This window comes from Lepidochelys kempii, chromosome 3 (genome assembly GCF_965140265.1).
Source record: "Lepidochelys kempii isolate rLepKem1 chromosome 3, rLepKem1.hap2, whole genome shotgun sequence".
NCBI lineage: Eukaryota > Metazoa > Chordata > Testudines > Cheloniidae > Lepidochelys > Lepidochelys kempii.
The window spans coordinates 141,818,823-141,839,468 of record NC_133258.1 but is presented as its reverse complement, the minus strand read 5'-3'; the positions used below and the strand labels follow the sequence as shown (position 1 = coordinate 141,839,468).

At 37.5% G+C, this 20,646-nt stretch overlaps 1 protein-coding gene across 5 annotated transcripts in view; it reads left to right on the top strand.

Annotated features, from left to right (window-relative positions):
- The window catches only part of SMYD3 (SET and MYND domain containing 3), a 658,192-nt gene that overhangs the window by 91,856 nt on the left and 545,690 nt on the right, over positions 1–20,646 (top strand). For 3 of the 5 annotated variants that reach the window (XM_073338294.1, XM_073338291.1, XM_073338296.1), the window contains 5 exons: positions 5,637–5,700; positions 10,617–10,724; positions 11,899–11,959; positions 13,467–13,589; positions 16,092–16,228. In XM_073338294.1, coding sequence (XP_073194395.1) covers positions 5,637–5,700; positions 10,617–10,724; positions 11,899–11,959; positions 13,467–13,589; positions 16,092–16,228 — 493 coding nt within the window. The remainder of the gene's footprint in view (positions 1–5,636; positions 5,701–10,616; positions 10,725–11,898; positions 11,960–13,466; positions 13,590–16,091; positions 16,229–20,646) is intronic. The other 2 variants (XM_073338292.1, XM_073338293.1) reach the window with 2 other exon arrangements.

The following is a 20,646-nucleotide window of genomic DNA, read 5'->3' as shown; positions in this document are numbered from 1 at the left end:
CTGTATCTAGGGGCCTCTGGTAGGCCGCACTGCCCCCTACTCTCCTGCATTTGTACAGCACAATCAAGACCTGACTGTACTGAATGCTTTTATTAATAGTCCATTCTCTTGGAGAAAGGACATTCTAATGCAATTTTCTTTTCCATCTTTTGGATGTGTCTAGAATATTTCATTTCAGTGCTTTGAGGATTTTTTTAAAGTAAATCAAAACAAATACTTCCAGAAACCTGGGGCTATGTATTTTGTTTGTTTAAATACGAACCCTTCCAGTAATATTTGTGAAATTACTATATTTCCTTTCCCTGTTCTTTGGATTGAGAAAATAGGAAACCCTTTGAGTGATGATAGAAAATATTATTTCTGAATACACTGAGCCAAATGCTATACACATTACAAATGAGTTGACACCAGTGAGACTAGTCATATGTGTAAGGGAAGCAGTATTTGACCCAGTGAGTGTAACTGTTTCTGCTCATATCAAAACTAACAAAAGTTTATTTGATAACAATTTTATAAATATTTAACGGCTTCTATTAAGTTAATATAGTGTTGATACTGATGGGTAGAAGCTATGCAAATTGTCATCAATTTGTGTTTTTAAATACCTCAAAATATATAAATCCTGTAAGAAGTCTTATTCCTGAATTCTTCAATTTCAGATTAAGTATTTTAAATCATACTGTTTACTTTTGTAAAATTCCATGTCAGAATATTAATTGATGCCATAAATCCTACAGATGGAGGTTTGGGAGGGAGTTGGGAGAAAAGCAAAATGCAACAGTTTTGTCAATACATGCAGCTGCACCAAATATCCTAAATCTGCTCATCATTTGGGGGATGAGAGTGGGGAGGAAGATGATGAATGGATACTTCATTCATTATACAGTGCCAGCAGGGAGTCAGATTCTTCAAATACTTTGGCTGCTAGTGTCAGATGTTGGAAATAAACTTGAAGTAATGTTCTGTATCTTTGTTACCACTTCATTGTTAAATGTTGGTAAAAAAGGACCCAATGCAGCCAGGTGCTGATCACTGTCATCTCCCATTGGTTTCAGTGGGAGTTGAAGGAGCTTAGCACCTTGCAATCAGGTCCAAGCTATGTGCGGTTTTCAGATGGCAGAATAAAATATTTGCTGTACTTAACTTCAGTTATTTCAGCAAGTCTTTGCATCTTTTAGGAAGAAAATAAAATACTGAGAGAAGATATTGCAACGGTCTGTCAAGGTCGTACAATACAGTGCTGTGAGTTAAACAGTATAGATGCAAGACCTAAATTTTGGATCTGTATTAGAAAGTTCTTAAATTGCTAAGGGATGGATTCATATAAATCATGGCTCTTGAAGGGTCATATTTGTGGTGGATAATGGATTTGAGTATTACTTTTTGGTACTTTAAGATCTTGTTTCATTTCAGTTACTGTAACTATGGATATGTTGCCGAATGTAAATACTAGTTCATCATCATTCCGTTAGAGTGAAATTTACCCTAGCACAGAAGGTCTGCACAAAAACTTCTTTTGCTCAGTCCTTCTGCACCTGGCTGAATTAGGGGTTAACTTTCAAATGATGCACAGATATTTTAGTTAAGTAGCTCCTGGTAGAACTTGCATGGATAGAATTAAATCTGAGTGTTTACAAAATGCTTGCCTGATCACACTCTGTCAAACAATATTATTTGAATGACTAAAGAGAGAAGTTCAACAGAGGCTCTTACCCATTGATGTAGAACACGTTGTATACAGAGTTCCTCATTTCCATAATCCAAAATAAAGAAGACCTAAAGGCCCTGTGATCTGCTTCTGTTCCTGCAAAACTGTGTAATGATGCAACTATGCAGAACAACTTGGGGAAACTCCAGAAAGTGACAATCTCAAGAATTTTATATGATGACATAGAAAACGATCTTCGTAGATCTCTACTTTTCTATATCATTCCATGTTACCATACACATTTGCAGGAGGTAGCATTGAGCATGATGAATCTGTTGTGTATGGCTGACTTCCACAATAACGTGTTGATGACCCAGGAAATAGAACTTTTTGTAGCGTGTGCTGCCTGTGATTTGAAAGATCTGGAGAAAAGATCTCATTAATGTATGTAATTAAAATAAATATGGAGGATTTGCCCCATTTTTAGAAAGAAAGGGTAGATTTCCTGAAGATTATCCTGTATCCTTGACAGAACATGTTGATCAGTATTACAAAATGTATGTCTCAGACGTAGTCCAGATGGAGATAATTTTGTGTGTGCGTATGCACATCCGTTAATGGTCTCCACCTAGACTATTTCTGACATTCAGATATCTGAGCAGCTCCAAAGAGCAATAATTTTGTCCTTTAATTTTCATACTAAATAAACCTACCACAAAAATGTTTAATTCTTTCCTCCTACATTATACTGATCTGAGATCCAAATCCAGAATGAGAAATATTCAGTTCTTCACCAGTAGCTTTGTTAGAGTTCTGATATTTTTGGGCCCTAGAAATGAGAACTTTATACAATTGGAGAGGCGAGATTTCCAGCACTTGATTCTAGCTTTGGATTGTCCCCAGACATTGGATTCTAAAATCACAACACTGTTTTGTATGGGAAAGATATTTTAGGTACTATTTAGAAGATTTTTAAAATTATTAGTTTTTTTACTCTCCAAGCCCTTTCTAGTTGTACTCATGATATCAAGGCCCTTACTTTTTGTAGGTAGGGTGAAAGACAGGAGCAATAACAGGATTTTAATCTCAGACATTTCTAAAATATTTTCTTTCTGCTAGTTGTATGGTATTCAGCACATCACACAACATATTCTGTAAGGGCCTTGGTATCATGAGTTCAATTATAAAGGGGTTGGAGAATAAGAAAGCGAATGCGCAAAGATTGGCACTCATTTGGAATGATCCATCTGATTCATTCGTGGCCTCACAACTTGTAACCAATGCAGTTATTGGACCTGATGTAGATAAAATTTTTAAGCTGCTTCACACCATCATATGTAGTTTTATACACTGTATATTGAAATCATTGGCTTCACTACATTTAAATAATAATGGAAACCCAAATTCATACTTTTATACCACAGTTCACCATAATGAATTCTCTCTAAATATTTCTGTATATTACATAACTTAACTTGTATTTCTTTATTTCCACATAAGTACATGGCTATATTTTAATTCCTCTTATATTTAGTGTATGTTTGAGATTCCCTGTTTTCTCCTCCATCTCTTATAAGAATTCTAAAAAAGGCAAAGTTAAATCAGCAATGAGTTTAATATGCAAATACTGGTGCATTTTAGTGCACATTTAGTGCACATTGATACAATAACTTTGTTCCACATGTGGAATTCTCACTGGTGTAAATTCTGCACAAAGGACTTAGTCTGTGCTCAAGAGGGATCTATTTTATTTGGCATTCTGTATTTATTATGTTGTTTTGGATAGCTATAGATTCTTAGTCATAAATTAAATTAATGGAATCAATGGACCAAATTCATTGCTCAGAAGTTATTGGTTAAGGTTTGTGACCAAGTTGGTGCCATCTCACTTTATTTGGACATATGACTCTTCGAGGCATTTGCTGTGAATTTAGAGTGAACATAGGGAGTAAAAGTTGGGGGTAACTGAGTGTATATTGATTTAAATAAAGGAAAGAAGAATGGTTCCGTGGTTAAAGTACCAGATTGAAAATCAGAAGTACTAGATTGGATAGCAGAAGACCTACTGTAAAATTCTGACCCTATTGAGGTCAATGACTAAATTCTTTGAGTTCAGTGGGCCCAGCATATCACGTCTAGTTTTATTGAGAGCTGTGCTATTGATTTAAAGTCTGAGCCAGCAAAGTGATCCACATGGCAGACCCTTATGCCCCCATAGAATGCCTGTAAAGACAATAGGAATCTTACAGGGTCAGGTCCTTAAGGTATAAACAGGAGCAAATCATTTTATTCTCTCCCTCTGCCTTCTTTTCGTCATCTGTAAAATTGGGACAGTTATTTGCCTCATGTGTCTTGCAAAGGTCATTTAGGGTATGACTGCACTGCAAGCAAAGGGGTGATTGCAGCACGGGTAGGTATACTCATGCTAGCTTTCATATAGCTAGCCTGGGTAACAATAGCACTGTAGGTGTGGCAGTACAGGTTAACTATCCAGAGTACAAGCCCTACAGGGAGTCTGGAGTACTCTGAATGCTAGCCTGTGCTGAAGCCCGTGCCACTACCTCTACACTGCCATTCTTACCTGTGCCAGGCAGATTAAAGCTAGTATGGTATACCCACCAATGCTATGATCACCCCTTAACTTGCAGTGTAGACATACTCTTGATGTTTGCAATCCATTTTCAGCTCTTCAAATGGAAGGTGCTTTAGGAGTGCAAAAAGGTATTAATATAATAATTAATGTTGTGTATAGTGGTTGTCAAACATAAGCATCTGTCAGACTGGCTATGTGTCTTTATGCATAAGTCTGTAGTTTATTAGTGTAAGAAATGTGTCCAGCTGCCTATTAGTAGGAGTATTTCCACAATGTAGGAAGGACAATCCTACCGTCTGGCTAGCTAGTATGTCCTTAATTTAGTCTCTTTTCTCTTGAGTCTTCTGTTTATAACACCATATTCTCAGTGTCAATATATGCTAGGAAAGCATATGGTTAACTTTGTTTTAAAATATAAAGCTAAAACCTCTGGGCTTTTTGCTGGTGCTGTGACAGCTAAGAAATTGGCAAGAATGTTACTACAAAGCATATTCGAATGCCAGTGCAGCTGAGAACAGAATTTGATTTATGACATGTAAATTTGATTAATTTTCTGCATAATTTCATGCTAAATATTTCCTCACCATCTAATAATTTACAAAACTTTTATTAGTAAATTATATTTTCTCCCCAAGTCAAGTTCTCAGCTTGTCATATGACTTAAATTAAGCCAGCAATCGGGAATCTCACTCAAGCCAAGAGGTGCTTTGTAGAATCATAATTAAAATGTTCAAATGTATCTCTGGTTCAAACTTCTCATCTCTCCCCGTGCGCCACCAGTAGTCTTTTTCAGATGGAGTTTTTGCTTTAGTCACATTGTTTACCAATCACAAGCAACCTTTTTTTAAGGCATACATTTCCATTACCAGGTCATCTTCACATTGCAAATAACTCAGTGTCACAACTGCAGATTAACAGCAAGAATCTTGCTTAAGACAGGTAGTAGGGTCCTGAATTCTGCCTTGCAACATATTATCACGTTGCTGGGCTCCAAAGACGACAACATCCAGCTGTGCTGCACCATAGTCTGAGACTCTATTGCATTAACCACAAAATCTAATTCCTTGACAGTATGGTAGCAAAGCAAGAAAAACAAATGATTCCTGTTTTATCTCACTGGAGAGTAGGGAGACTCCTCTTAAGTCTAGACACCGATAATCTTACTGTTAACACACAAGCAGCCCCATTGACACTAGTAAATAAATAAACTATTCATAGGGTAAGATACTGTTTAATATGAGTAAGGAAATCAGAATCTCTAGCCCTTAGGTTCTTGCCTTGACTTTGAATGTAAAAATAAATACAATTTGTCCTTTTTGTGGCTCCTTTTTTCCTTCAGATATTTGGAAATATTTTTATTTTTCCTATATAACTAATACAGGATGTTTCTTACAGGAATGAACGGCTGCTTAGATGCTCTCAGTGCAAAATTGCCAGATACTGTGATACACGTTGTCAGGTAATGATCATTTTTAAAAATAATGACAAGCTACTAAAGAAAAAAAATAACCGTTTAGCTGTGGGGTTTTCAGTATGTTGTGTTGCCATTACTCATTAATGGTCTCTGGACATCTATGGAATCCATTAAGTCAACAAGTCATTAACAATGAGCAAAAAAAATAAATAAATCACCCTCTCATTGCAGCTTTTGCTTAATGCTTATTAATTTACCTAACTAATATAACTAATGCAGACAATGTTGATATATAACTTTTTCACAGCTTGCCTCTTCCTCTCATTTACTAAGGCTAACACTTTCAAAACTGGATGCCCAAAGCTAGTTATTTGAATAAGAGGCCTGACTTTTGAATACTTACAACTCTCATTGACTTTAAGGTTCTTGAATTTGAATGCCACTTTCTTTCATGTTGGGTTGTGTGGGTTTTTTTTTTTTTTTTTTTTAAATTATGGATATAGATCTAAGGCTAACTTTCTTACCTGGTTTTACCCCCCACCTCCTTTTACAGTCAATAAAATAAACTAACAAACAAAATGAAGTTGAAATTGATGGTTAGGATTTACCTGCTCAGAAAAACCTGCTTGTTGTGTTTCCTGGCATACATGCAGAGAAATTAGATAAAATTAGATAAAAACATAAAATACTCTTACTGGTTGTAAAGTAGCACTACTTTATTTGTTGGACATTGATCTATGGGTAGGTTCTGTTTTATGATATAAATCTTGGTGGTTTTGCTTGGTTATATAACTTGCATCACTGGTGGGGGGTAGTGAATGGTTGAGGGGGAGACAGCAGCCCCCGCCATTCTTTCCTTTTTGTGGCAGGGTGCTATTAATGTTGTTTGATCATGTTATGTTAATGCAGTTGCAACCTTTTCTTGCCAGTCTCTGAGGTCTGAATGGTTTTCCTCATTCCAGCATTCCCTCAGCAAAATAAATAAATAAACGCAACCACTCTGTGATCAGTTTTGGTTTGACTGCAATGATAGGGAAAAGATGCAATCTTAACATCATTCTAGTGTGAAAACATATCTCTAAGTTTAGGAGACTGTGACATATGATGCTATGTGATACTTCATATTTCGTCTCATTAGCGCTTTATTGGTTGGGTAAGCTATTAATCATTTTGATGTCACTGTTAGCATATTTAAAATCCTATGCAGGATTTATGTTCGGAAATTTTTTGACACATAAAGGCTGACTCCAAAGAGCAATTTTAGCTGAAGCAAGATAAAAATGCCAATATAATTATATTACACAGAACGATGTCTGGACACTTACAAGCATACCTTTGTTTCTTTGGGACAAAAGTAATTCTGCTTAGTAGTAGATACTTAACTTGTATTTGTCTGATACTTAGTGACACTAACTGTATTATAATGTCTAGTTGGGGTCATTTTGTTCACTTGTAGAGTTACAAATAAAGAAATATAAGAACAAGTTTCCCATGTGGAAGAAAAAAATATTGACTAATTTATTACTTGTAGGTACAAGAAAGATAGTCCAAAGTAAAATAACTGCTACCTGATACTGACACCTTGTTATTTAAAGTAAAAATCATCCATCTGATGCTATTCATAGTGTTATATTGTTTATAACAGTGGTTCCCAAACTTGTTCTGCTGCCTGTGCAGGAAAAGCCCCTGGCTGGCTGGGCTGGTTTGTTTACCTGCTGCGTCCGCAGGTTCGGCAGATTGCGGCTCCCAGTGGCCGTGGTTCGCTGCTCCAGGTCAATGGGATCTGCTAGAAGCGATGGGAGCGATCAGCTGAACCTGCGGACGCGGCAGGTAAACAAACTGGCCCGGCCCGCCAGGGGCTTTCCCGGCACAAGCAGCGGAACAAATTTGGGAACCACTGGTTTATAATCATCTGATTACTCACACAGAACGCGAAATTAGATATTTATTTTCAACCCATCAGCTCACAGATTCCCATGAACTGCCACTTCCAATTTTTGATACACTCTCTCCTTCCTTCTGGGGCCATTCATATAGCCAAGCAATTGGAATTCTGCAAACAAAAAATACAGTGACATCTGTCTTAAGGGACTGACCACAACTGGTTGCTTAATATAGGTCTAATAGTGGTGGAATAGTACTGAACTCAGTAGGCCAGACGTGAGTCACTTTACACCAGCTGAGACTCAGGACCATTGTGTTTTGTGTTCTGGGATGTCTCTTACAGCCAGAAGTTGTCTGGGATGGTGGTCTCTTGTAAGAGTTTCATAGTCTTCTATGATAAATTCCTACTGCTGGGGTCTTTGTTCCTATCATCTGAGGGATGGGGATTCTTCCAGCGTTAGAATTTTAAAACTATTAAATCACCTCACCAGAGGGCAGTGTGCACCTGCCCCTGTTCAAGCATTATAGCATCCCTACTTCTCCTACCCATCATTTCCTATTTTACTGCTGATTGTAGAAGAGCTATTTCTGTGTCAGACATCATGCAGTCTGATACTGATAGCTGATACGTGACAGAAATGGTTTTACACAGTTGGTTGTTTCGTTTCTCCTACAGCCTTTCTGTCAGAAACTAAATTGCCTTGTGGAGTCCTATGTTTGTTTTAACTGTTATCGTATCTTTTTGTTAATTGTTTCTTTTTCTCCTTTTCACTTTTATATGGACATCTGTAAAGCAGCCCAGTAGCTTCAGACTTTGCTCTGAATGCCAAAATTAGATGTGTACAGGCTTAAAAATCTCAAATTCCATCACACAGACTTTATATGAAACATTAAAAAAAATCTGGATTGACTAAAGTAACAAAAGCAAACTGAAGGAATACAAAAACAGCCCAACCTTCCAGCATAACGAGAGATGCGCTTAAAGACTCATTTCAGAGTAACAGCCGTGTTAGTCTGTATTCGCAAAAAGAAAAGGAGTACTTGTGGCACCTTAGAGACTAACCAATTTATTTGAGCATGAGCTTTCGTGAGCTACAGCTCACTTCATCGGATGCATACTGTGGAAACTGCAGAAGACATTATATACACAGAGACCATGAAACAATACCTCCTCCCACCCCACTCTCCTGCTGGTAATAGCTTATCTAAAGTGATCATCAAGTTGGGCCATTTCCAGCACAAATCCAGGTTTTCTCACCCTCCGCCCCCCCCCCCCCACAAACTCACTCTCCTGCTGGTAATAGCCCATCCAAAGTGACCACTCTCTTTAAAATGTGTATGAAAATCAAGGTGGGCCATTTCCAGCACAAATACAGGTTTTCTCACCCCCCACCCCCTTTTTTCAAAAAAACACACACACAGTAACTCACTCTCCTGCTGGTAATAGCTTATCCAAAGCGACCACTCTCCCTACAATGTGCATGATCATCAAGGTGGGCCATTTCCGGCACAAATCCAGGTTTTCTCACCCCCCCCCCACCCCCATACACACACAAACTTATTGTAGGGAGAGTGGTCACTTTGGATGGGCTATTACCAGCAGGAGAGTGAGTTTGGGGGGGGGGGGGGGGGGCGGAGGGTGAGAAAACCTGGATTTGTGCTGGAAATGGCCCAACTTGATGATCACTTTAGATAAGCTATTACCAGCAGGAGAGTGGGGTGGGAGGAGGTATTGTTTCATGGTCTCTGTGTATATAATGTCTTCTGCAGTTTCCACAGTATGCATCCGATGAAGTGAGCTGTAGCTCACGAAAGCTCATGCTCAAATAAATTGGTTAGTCTCTAAGGTGCCACAAGTACTCCTTTTCTTTTAAAGACTCATTGCTGCTCCTGCTCCCCAGTGATTTTAAGGACGAAGTGCCACAGTTCTGCGTATGTGCACATCCTCCCTATATCTCCCCCCCCCCCCCCCCGGTATTCCTCTATCCCGTTAAATCTGTTCATTCGGTAAATAGCTTTCTACTAGACTTATTTTTATCAGTTGTTCATTAAGGACCCAGTCTTGCATATACTTAGACACAAGCAACTTTACTCTCATGAGTAGCCACATTGATTTCAATAGGACTGCTCATGTGTAAAGTAACTCCATATATAAATGTTTGCAATCTCAAGATCTGAAACGGAACTTTATTTTCGGTTTCTTTTGATTGTTTCCTATCCCAGTGCTTCTAATTTATTGATTTGTTCCTATAAAGGATCAAATATAAATCATTCAGGTTCTTGATTTTCTGATTTATCATTCCTGCTGCTTTTAATTTTCACATTTTTTAAAACTGTGAGCAGTTAGCGTCCCTGCTTTTAAAATCCCTTTACTTGCCTACTAATGACAATTAATAAATGAGAAACCCCAATTTTTAAATTGAGATCTTAAAAAGATTTATAACTGAGTTCTAATGACACCTTGCAAAGATTTCATCAGCCAGATAATAACTGAAGAGAAGAATTAAGTAGTTAAATTGAAGCAAAGTTATTTAATGCCCTAACATAACTGGTGAATACTGATGTGCATATATAGGTCATTAACACTACTGAATGTCCTGGGCCTGATTCTTCTTTCATATTGCTGTAAATCAGGAGTAACGCCACTGACTCAATGAAATTGTACTGGGGGGAAAAAAACCCAAAAGCACGAGGTAAATGAGAAGAAAATCAGGCTCCATTTATTTATCATATAATTAAATATTTTAAATAACTTCACTTTTCCCAGTCACTGAAAGCTCAAGTAGCAATGATGGCATTTATAACATGTTATAGTGTTAAAAAAAAAAATTCGAAGTTAAAAGAAGGTTGTTTACACTGCATTGTCATGCACTCAAAAGTTTGAAATGTTGAATATAAGGTTCCTGTGCAGTTTTAATTCTGCTCCCTTGTTTTAATTCTTGCTCCAGGCCAGGTACTGATGGGGAGCACGACATGAACACTGATACATGCACCCCAGCTCCCTCTGTAATCTATATCATTAGTGTATGTGTTGGTCTGAAATAAAGTGTATGATCTTGTTTTTTTTAATGTAACAGAAAGAAGCCTGGCAGGAGCACAAGCAAGAATGCAAGTGTCTTAAGAGTATTGAGCCTAACTTTCCTCCTGACTCGGTGAGACTTGTTGGCAGGATTGTTTTTAAACTAGTAAGTGACATTCTGTTAAACATATCCCATTCTAGAGTTACACAGAAACAGGATTGCACTGTAAATTTTTAATGTAATTAAAGACTAAAAAGCAGCAGTGGCTGGGTGGATGAACAAAATGGAACATGCATTTTGCATTACAAAATCGCTGATTAATTCCCAGCAACACTGGAAACATCAGGAAATATGAAAATGGACGTAATTAAGCTGCAGGGGCCTGCTCATGAAACTGTTGCAGAAGAGCAATGTCTGTTGAAGTCAATGGAAGTTTCTTATGCAGTGACTATGTAATTGAGTCCCAAAACTCATTCCCTCAGAAATGGAAAGGGAAGAATATCACTTTGGGCTTGATCCTGCACCATTGAAGTTGATGCACGTTTTGGCATGGACTTTCATGGGAGCAGGATCAAGCCCCTTTTGAGTAGAGGTGAATATACAAGATTTTGCATAAGGATTGAATGCTGATGGATATTTTCTTTTGGGGTGTACGATGCTGTGCTCTGCAGACTTGTTAGCTTAGGCTCTGTTAGATTTTTTTTGAACTCACCTGAAATTTCTGGGTTTACAATCTTTCAGCAATGGTGGTTCTCATATTAATCTTCATGGACTAAATGCTATGCTTACTTCAACTACCCTATGACTAAGAGGTTGTAAATCAGCAAAGAATTTTGCCTTTTTTGCTGGCCCTAGTCCTAATGCCCTTATTCCCAGACCAAAATATATGTATTTGGAATAGTTTGAGGACTTAAAAGATGATTTGTTATATTCTTTTGTACACTGTTATGGATATATGTTTGGCAATGCTTTTAAAGAGAATATATATATATAAACACATACCATTCCCTTTATATTAATTACATGAAGTAAAAGAAGCCTTCTAGTCTTATAAATTGTTCCTTATTAAGGGACGCAGGGCTGAAGTAAATTACTAAAGATAAACTGCCAAAGCCAAGAAAATAAATTAGTGGGGAAGTCTCATTACAAAAAAAAATCATTTAGTATTTTTATGATAGTTTATAGAATATGTGACATGAACAACACAAGCGATTTATGTCACTGCTGTTACTTACTTCATGGTAATGAGTAATTCAGGTTTGTAAAGTGCTTTGGAGATAAAATGTGCTCTATAAATGCTCATTATCATGCATTCATTATTTTTGTTTTTTCTCTTCAGCTTGGACAATCAGCAGCATGTCCTTCTGAGAAACTCTACTCTTTTTCTGATCTTCAGTCAAGTAAGTAATCACCATCCACATGGCTGTAAATGCATAGTATGATTGGTTTGTTTCCTTCTGGCTCGCCCTTCTGAAATTCTGTTCTGTGGAATAAATTGTAAATGAAAAAAATCGAACTGTAGAATGGAATGAAAGGTCCTCTTTGAACTGCTGAAATTGCAGTGGGAAATTAGTTACAGTTTTCTACTGCTAGTGTGGGGCCAATTCTTCACGTCTTGCACAACCAAAATTTTCATTGACTTCAGTTGGACTTTTGCCTGATTTAGAGTATGCACCTTCTTTGTTAGGTTTGTTTCTTTAAGATGACATCATATCTGCTAGATTAGGTAGAAATTTCTGAGTGAATCTAGTTTAAAAAAACAAATCCACACACTTTTTGGTCATAAACTCTTTTTATCTATTTTAGTTTGTTGTTAATATTGCCTTTGTGCATAAAGATTCAACGGAACTTCTAATAAGAGAAAAATGCGACTGTTTGAAGCTCTTATTAAATGTATGTTTTTCTGAAAATTCAGTGTGGACAAAAAGATCAGATTGTGTTTCCATAAGTTTCAGGTACTCGTGGAATGGTTCTGCCTTCTAGTCTTTCAAAGTTAGGCTACTTCTAAAATAGACAATACTGATCCTTTCAAGTCTTTAATAGCTCAGAGTCTCTGTCAGTCTGACTTAAATGGCAAAGAGTACACTTAATTCAATTTATTGCAGCACAAGAGAAAATTAATAGTAAAAGGGACATTGTGTAGATTAATGTAAACATTTTGCTTGCCTTTTAAAACTGTTCTAATTTGACAAGGAAACATGGTCTGGATTTTAAGTAACTTCATATATGTAGCTTCACTGAAACATTAAAAAACCCGAAGCCGCAACTACTACTTATGCTATTTTTCTTTTTCTGCTGTAGTGCTTGCCATTGTATTCACCTTTTTGCATAATACAAGGGCAAAGGAACATTAGTAAGGCAACCAATTTAAAAGTGATAACTCAAAATTAAAATGATTCCTTTTATCAGCTAGTAGAATGCAGTGCTGGATATTCTTAAATGAAATGGTTTAGGAATATTTAAAAAGGGATTAGACACGTGAATAAAAACAGCATTTACAATTACTCTAGTTAGATTACAGAGTTAAAAACGATTGATCCTCATGCTTCAGGACATTGCTGGAATCAGTAAGAAATTTCCCTTCGTAATATAGTATACGTCTGACCAGGTGCACAGTGGGCAGTGACTTTCCTTTGAAGCATTGGGTATCTGCTGCTGCTATGGTACAGTCTTACTTTATGGTCTTAATTTCTTGCATATTAACTGAGGGCACAGTCTGGTAAGGTATAGAAAACAAATCTCCTGAGATGCTGAGAGTCCTGAACTTACCTTGCCTTCATCAAAGTCAGTGGGAATCAGGAGTATTAGGAGCTGAAGTAGCTGAAGGATCAGGCTGAGTGTGAATAAAATGATAAAGAGCCTGCGAACCGCTGCCAGAAAACTTGCAATAAAATTCTCATTTTTAAGAAAATCCAGGCATTGCACAACACAAGCTGGCTTCCATCTTTGTTACCGGAGACCACTCCATTTTCAGGAATCTTCAGTACATCACAGAGGCATCTAGTCTAGACATCTACGTCACAACTGCAAGTGAATACTTTTACAGAAGTTAATATTTTTGCTGCCATTTTTGTTTGCCACTAGGAGTTGCAAGGGATCTGTATAATGGACTGATAGTACCGCTACCTTAATTTGCTGTCCATCAGATCATTACTTTTCAATACTATTATGTACTACTTCTTTGGAATGAGAATTATTTTCTTTGATTTACTGTGTGTGTGGTTTATACACCCCCAATATCACTTCACCCATTTGCTTCTCTCTCCCTCTCCCTCTCTCTCTCTGTATATATGCATTCTCCTTTGGGAGGAGCAATATATTCCTCCCCCTCCTCTTTTCAAGATCTACTCTGCCAATTTCATAATCACCCAGAATCTGTTGCACATGCTAAATCTGAGATTAATGGTCTGGAATGTCACCTTGATCTTCTACTGCATTTGCTACTTCTGCATTACTCTTTATGCATTAGTACTTAAAGGTCTAAAATCGGTGAAGGTTCTACAGGCTATAGCTCTACTGTGTTTAAATTTATCAAGACTCAAATCCTATATTATTCTTTAAAGGTTGTAATGCATGCAGAAAGGAGTATATTTACAACATTGTTTGCAAATACTTTGCTGTCTGCCTCCTGCTAGTATCAGCAGGAGCTGCATATCTAAATCCCTGTGCATAATGTAGTAAAGTTGTCACAAACCTTATATAGCATTGTCTCTCCAAGACTAGGGTCTGACACAATTGAGCATATTTCTAAGCACACAGAATTAAGGTATTTACAGGTTCTGTTTCACTTTGATTTTTGCTTTTGGTCTCATGATGAGTTGGGGAAAAACAAGGTCCTGATCATTTGCCATTAAATATCTCATGGGACTTTTTTGCAAGAATTGCTGGTGTCCTGGATAAATTCCAATTTGAGTAATTACATTCTGCTTCAGCCTCTCTAAATACTCCCTGAAGTTTCAGCTGATGCAATATTCTTGTTCACATCTGTCCTAACTGTAGTGTCGCTCTGCAGGGGGCTGTTAAATTACTGCTGCATTCTGTCACAGAGTTGGTTTCCTTTCAGTGGTGGGGGGTGAAGTGATTCCAGTCTGTCCGTCTTCATAATAAATAATAATATTCTGTAATGTGCATTTGGACTATTTGGAACTGATGTTTTTTTATAAATGCAAAGTATTATGATCTTTTATAAAGCTTGAAGCTATAAGCAATCTAATGGTCTATTGAGGCCACACAGCATATGGATAAAGCGGGTCACATTTGGAAGGGTTTAGCACAACTGTGTGTGTTGAGGCAGTGCTCTGATAGTGGCAATTTGTTGGCCCTACTGTACGTCTTTGATCATATGAGGTGGAAGAGTCTGTTTATGGAGGTATAATTGAGTGAGTAGAATGCCAAAGCACTACCTCTTTTGGATGATTAATTTAGTGTTTTTGGTGATGGAATCTCTACTAATTTATTTTACTCCAACTCCCTATCTATTCTACAGGTGTCTAATATTGTTAATTTTCTCCAATAAATGCCTGCTGAATTATGGTTGTGATTTCAGTGGATTTTGATTTGACCACCTCTTATGAAAGTCATTTCTATTCCCTAGTGCAGCTCAACATTAAAAATAACAGAACCAAGTTGACCCTTGGTGCAGATGGGTGCAATTTCACTGGAGTTTTGCTTGTTCTGCCAGTGATGAATTTAATCAGTAACATATAATAATAAACTCACTTTGAAACTTTCCTCTTAGTTTTACTCTATGATTGACATTTAAACTCATCCACGTTACCTTTCTTTCATTACTCCTTGTTCCCTTCGTTGTAACTACACTCAAAGGAAGGAGGAGACAGGGAGGAAGTGTGGCCCAGTGAACTGAGAGGAGATTTTGGGTTCTTTTCCCAGCTCTGACATTGATTTGCTCTTTGTTTGTTTGTTTGGCAATTCACCTAGCCTGATTTGCAGAGATGCAGAGCACATGCAGCTCCTGTTGTCCTCCTTTGAAATTGTGATTTTATTATTTAATATCAGAATAATATTTACTTGCATTAGTACTGGTTTTAAATTTCAGCTTTCTTTAACTCAATCTTTGTGGTATTTTTCCCTTTCTGTGTGTACCATAGTCCTTGTACTCTGCTTATTCCATTTGTCAGCATAAAGCAATTTTTGACACTTCATAAGAAGAATGTGATATAGAAATGCATCTGGTTGTAAGGAGGATGAAACTGTAGGATAATATGCAACACATTTTAATTGTAACAAACTGAATTGACTAATTTAGTATTTAACATATTGTATCTGCTTACACATCTGTTTTATCTTTAGGCTTTTGATTGTTCATTCACCATAATGTTTGTGATTTGGAAGTAGCACTTGATAAACTCTGCTTAGTGGTGATACGTAGCTGTCAAAAATAGTGGTATATAATTACTTTCTGTCAAAATAAAATTTGGGATTGGAGGTGTCTAGATTGAACTGCTGCCATTGGGCTTCTTAAAGATGTTGACAGAAGGTTTTATTCATGCTTTGCTGTATTTTTTCCCTAAGATATTGAAGAGTTAAGTGAAGAAATGAAAGAGGGTCTCAGGCACTTGGCACAGACATTGCAGCTTTATTTGAGAGTGGAGATCCAGGATGCTTTTCAGCTGCTACCTGCAATAGACATTTTTCAGATCTTCGCAAAAGTAAGTGTTTAAACTGATTCCTGACAACTCTATAAATTATCTACTTCTCTTCTTGATTTAGTTTTTGGGTGTACAACACATCCATCCAGAAAGCTTTCAGAAAGTGCAGTGATATATGACATAATGTCAGAATGACCAGAAAAGTCTATTCCACTTCAGTAATTATTTAAGCAAATTCCCATCCCTTGAACAGCAGTTTTTCTTTTGATATGATTGTTACTTAAATTAAAATAAGGAATTGCATGAAAAGGGAATTTTAAAATGAACACGACATTTTTGGTGTAATTTAATAAGGGACAAAGATTGAAAAATGACTTGGAATGATTAATAAGTTATTTATTTTCCAACTATCTTGTCCTTTGAAAAAGATGTTAAAGAGTACACCATACTCTGTTTCATACTTCGGAATATTTCTGCAAAACATAACATCCTGTAGTTGGAGATATATTCATGTTCCTGTTTTGTCCTTTTAATAACAAGTGTTAACGTGTTCCATAACACTATTACATTCCTCAAATGGTAATTTCAGGTGTCGGAGGCCATCTGTAACGAGACGGTAGACATAAATGATCTGGTAGAAGTACTGGAGTTTCATTTCCACATCTACTAAATGTTCAATACATTATGTGCTATATACCATTGACTTTTCCAGTACGTATTTTGTTGCCTTTGTTCTAGGAAGTTTCATTAAACAATTTCTTTAGAGGTATTGTACATGGAGAATACTTACATTTCTACTTAAGAATTTTAGATGGTGGTTTTTTTTTTCTGATTGGTTGCTAGCACATTTACATATACTCCAGCATGACTGATCTTTCTCATTCTCACCTTCACACACACGTTGTGGTCAACTGTTTTTACATTATGATGTTACCCAAATAACCCTTAGACTTTTTTAGTCCTGTAAAAGGGAGAGTCTCTTAATAGTTGCAGTATATAGGTTTTTTTGTCTGTTTGCACGATGGGTTGAATGTTTTTGAAATGGAAGAAAAATTGAAAGGGAATATGAGCCTCATTATCAAATATATTGTCTAGATTGAATTTTTACAGATTTCTGAATTTGGTGACTAATGTCAATTGCAACTTTCTCTGGCAAACCATGATTATTACAAAAGGTGAAATTTATGGCAGTGAAGAAAGCTCACAGAAAGCCCAATGAGTCACTCAAACCCTCTATGTAGTGTGTTTAAGTTCCACTAAGAGGCTTTTGTTGTTTTGTGCAAGCCCTCTATTCTGGTATGAATTTTACCAGGTGGCTGTTACTTGAAATATACATATGTATTAACCCTGTGAAGAGAATTGGCATCACGGCAAATAAATCTGAGGCTTAGAAGATGAGCCTTGGGTAGTGGAATCAATCAAGTCATAGGTTGCCGTGCTGTGTGGCCTTGTACATAATAGTAATCCATGAAATAGAGGCTGTAATGATACTGGGCCTGTCTCTATTCTTCCCATGGACTTCTTTCAGAGCAGTATTGGACCTATTGCCTACAAATGAAAAATAGTTATTGTAAATCTTCTAAAAATTTTTTTAGGTTTTCATAAGTAGTGATAGAATACAAAAGAGAGAGATTCCTATGAAGTAGCTGGAAAATACAGCCTTTAAAAGACGCACATACCTTTCATAGTTCCCACTTTCTGTCCCTTGGGTAATGCCCTCGGACTGTCATCTGGCTTCTCCCCTTTAATGCATCCTCTCGTGGCTGGGCATTTGCCTCGGTTTCCATCTATATCAGTTTAGAAATGTGGCCTGTGGTGCTCAGCCTCTCTCTGTGGCTTCAGCCCTCCCTCCACTTTTGGGGTAGTAAGAGGTGAGTGCTGAAATGTCCTGTAATGGGCCTCCAGTTGGTAGTCTCAGGCCCGATATGTCCCTTTCCCTCCCTTGTCAGGGGAAGGACAGAGGAAATTGAAGCAGGAACAAAAATCAAGTTAAATAGTCTTATGTTATGACCACCACCCTGAAGCTTCAGCAGTCTTTATTCCCTTCCCTGGGAAGAGTGGTAGGGGGATGCAAGTCTGCCCTCTCCTCTGAGTCCCAGCCTGGGATCTCTGAGTTGGCCAGTCAAGGACGGTTTACTTATGTCTCCTGCTGCCTCCCTGGGCTGCTTGCTATCTCTTGCAGGCATCTTCTGCATGGTAATCTTCCCCTGGATGCTTCTGCCAGGAAACTGGTCTCTCTGGGCAGCTTTCCCCTGTCTGATGCTGTGGAGCTCTTCAGTGATGGCTCCTAGCCCCTCCTGTAGCTGCCCTGCTCCATCTGGGTTGCAGCTTGTTATTCCAGCAGTTGCTAACCAGCCATTTAGTTGCAGCTGGAGAAGAGATTGCTCTCATTATTAACTCTTTAGTGTCTGCTGCCATGTTGGGATCTATACACCCCATCACAGTGACCACCAAATTCTTTATAAAATATAAGGTGGCTGAAATAAATTAAGTCTTTGTAAGATATTAGGAGGATTCTTAATTGTTTATTTAGGACTTTTAAAATATATGTATTTATTCCATGCTTGGCAAAACTGTGTAGATACTTGATGTTCATAGTTTGGAGAATGAGCAAACCACTATGGAAAAAATTGTAATTTCTATTATATTTTCTAGTAATTGGCAAATATTATGACACCTGTTCCTCTTTGCTGTGTGGTACAGAAAGAAACAAAATGCAGATATAATGGTGAGCGTATAGAAGTATATATATCATACAAGTAAGGCAGAAATGACCCTGCTCCTATCTAAGGACAGAACTGCTCCTCCACTGCCTGTCCTCCCCTGCCTTCTAACACTATGGAATTCCTTGTATGGGTGTATAGAGGGGAGTAGCCACTGGAGCTGGCATGCACCCCTGTGCAGAGCATGGATTTCTTAGCAGAAACTCCTGGGTGACTTAGTGTTGTATTTGTATATTTTTAAACTTAGTGCCTAATCCAATTCAAAGAAGGATTAGCTGGATGATGGAAAAGTTCAGATGTACGTTAAATAGGAAGCAGGGTTTTTTTTCAGAAGAGAATATAAACCCTCATGCTTCATGGTTTAACTGAATAAGCTAAGAGATTTTATCTGTAGGCAGATTATTCATCAATTTTCCCCTATAGGTTTAATTGTATCTTCTTCTCAACTGCCAGTTGCTGGCCGCTGTTGGATACTGGCCTAATTGTATCAATGGTCTGATCTAGTATGACAGTTCCTACATTCTTACTTTCCTGTGTTCCAAATGAGAATTTTTACAATATTTCTTTTTTTGCTTCCAGCCTGGACTGAGACTTCATATAATTGGAGTGAATTTACAATATATTTTCTGGGATTTTTAAAATTCTGGTTTTGAAAATGAAGGCTCTTTGAGTTTGCTTTTAGTTCTTGTATATTAGTGTCTTATAGTTCATATGAAAACAAATAGATTAGAAAAAAGCTTTACTAACATTTATGAAACTGGTACTAAAGGCCTGCAACTATGTGGCTTGATAAACCTGTATTATTTATTAATATATTTATTTATTTGTATTTGTGGCATTGCCTAGAGAAGGAGCAAATTATTTGTTTCAGTAGCACCCAAAGGCCCCAATTGTGAGTGAGGCCCCATTGAAGCAGGTGCTGTACAAACCCATGACAGAAAAGTGGTCCCTGCCCTGAAGAGCTTTACATTCCGTTAAACAGATGGATACAACACATGGGTACAACAAACAGTAGGTGGGAGGGAATTGCAAGGTAACAATGAGATGCTTATGAACTACTTGGCAAGCAACAGTCATAGCACATGAGCTGCCTAATCACTGTTGAGTTTTTTTTATAGGCAAAGTAGCAGAGGAGAGTTTTAAGGAGGAATTTGAAGGTGGACAATGTGGTGGCTGTATGGAAGTTAACAGGGATCTCCTTCCACGAGTTGAGGCAGTGTGGGAGAAAGCACAAAAGTGCTTGTTTGAAAATTTCCCAGTTGGGTGATGGAGATTCACATCAGTGGTAGAGCGAAGGCAGGGGTTGCCAGCTCAATATTATGTTTATTAGAGGACGTGAAATAGCCAATCGTTCTTGAAGTGTATCATAGCAAGTTTTGATATGCTATGAGAAATGTAGATATTTTTAATGCAATATGTCCCTGTCTTAAGAATGATTTTGTTACCATTGTGCTGAATGTATCTAAGCTACTTCTGTTATTTAAGTTGTAGTTATTACTGCAGTAGGGACAATGAACATGCTTTTACTGTCAAATTGCCCGATTTCTGCCACTAGTGGCATCTGGTGGCTGGAGCTGTGGACCTCTTGCCTCTCCAGTCTTTCCTCTGCACATCAGGAGGCCCTCAGTCCATTTTAATTTGTTTCTGTTCCCTTGTTCCTTTGCTGCTGTTCCTCCAATTTTATTTTAAGGTTCCGTTCCCCAGCTGGGTTCTGTAAAGGAGTATGGAAATATATATATATGTATAGTTTTAAAA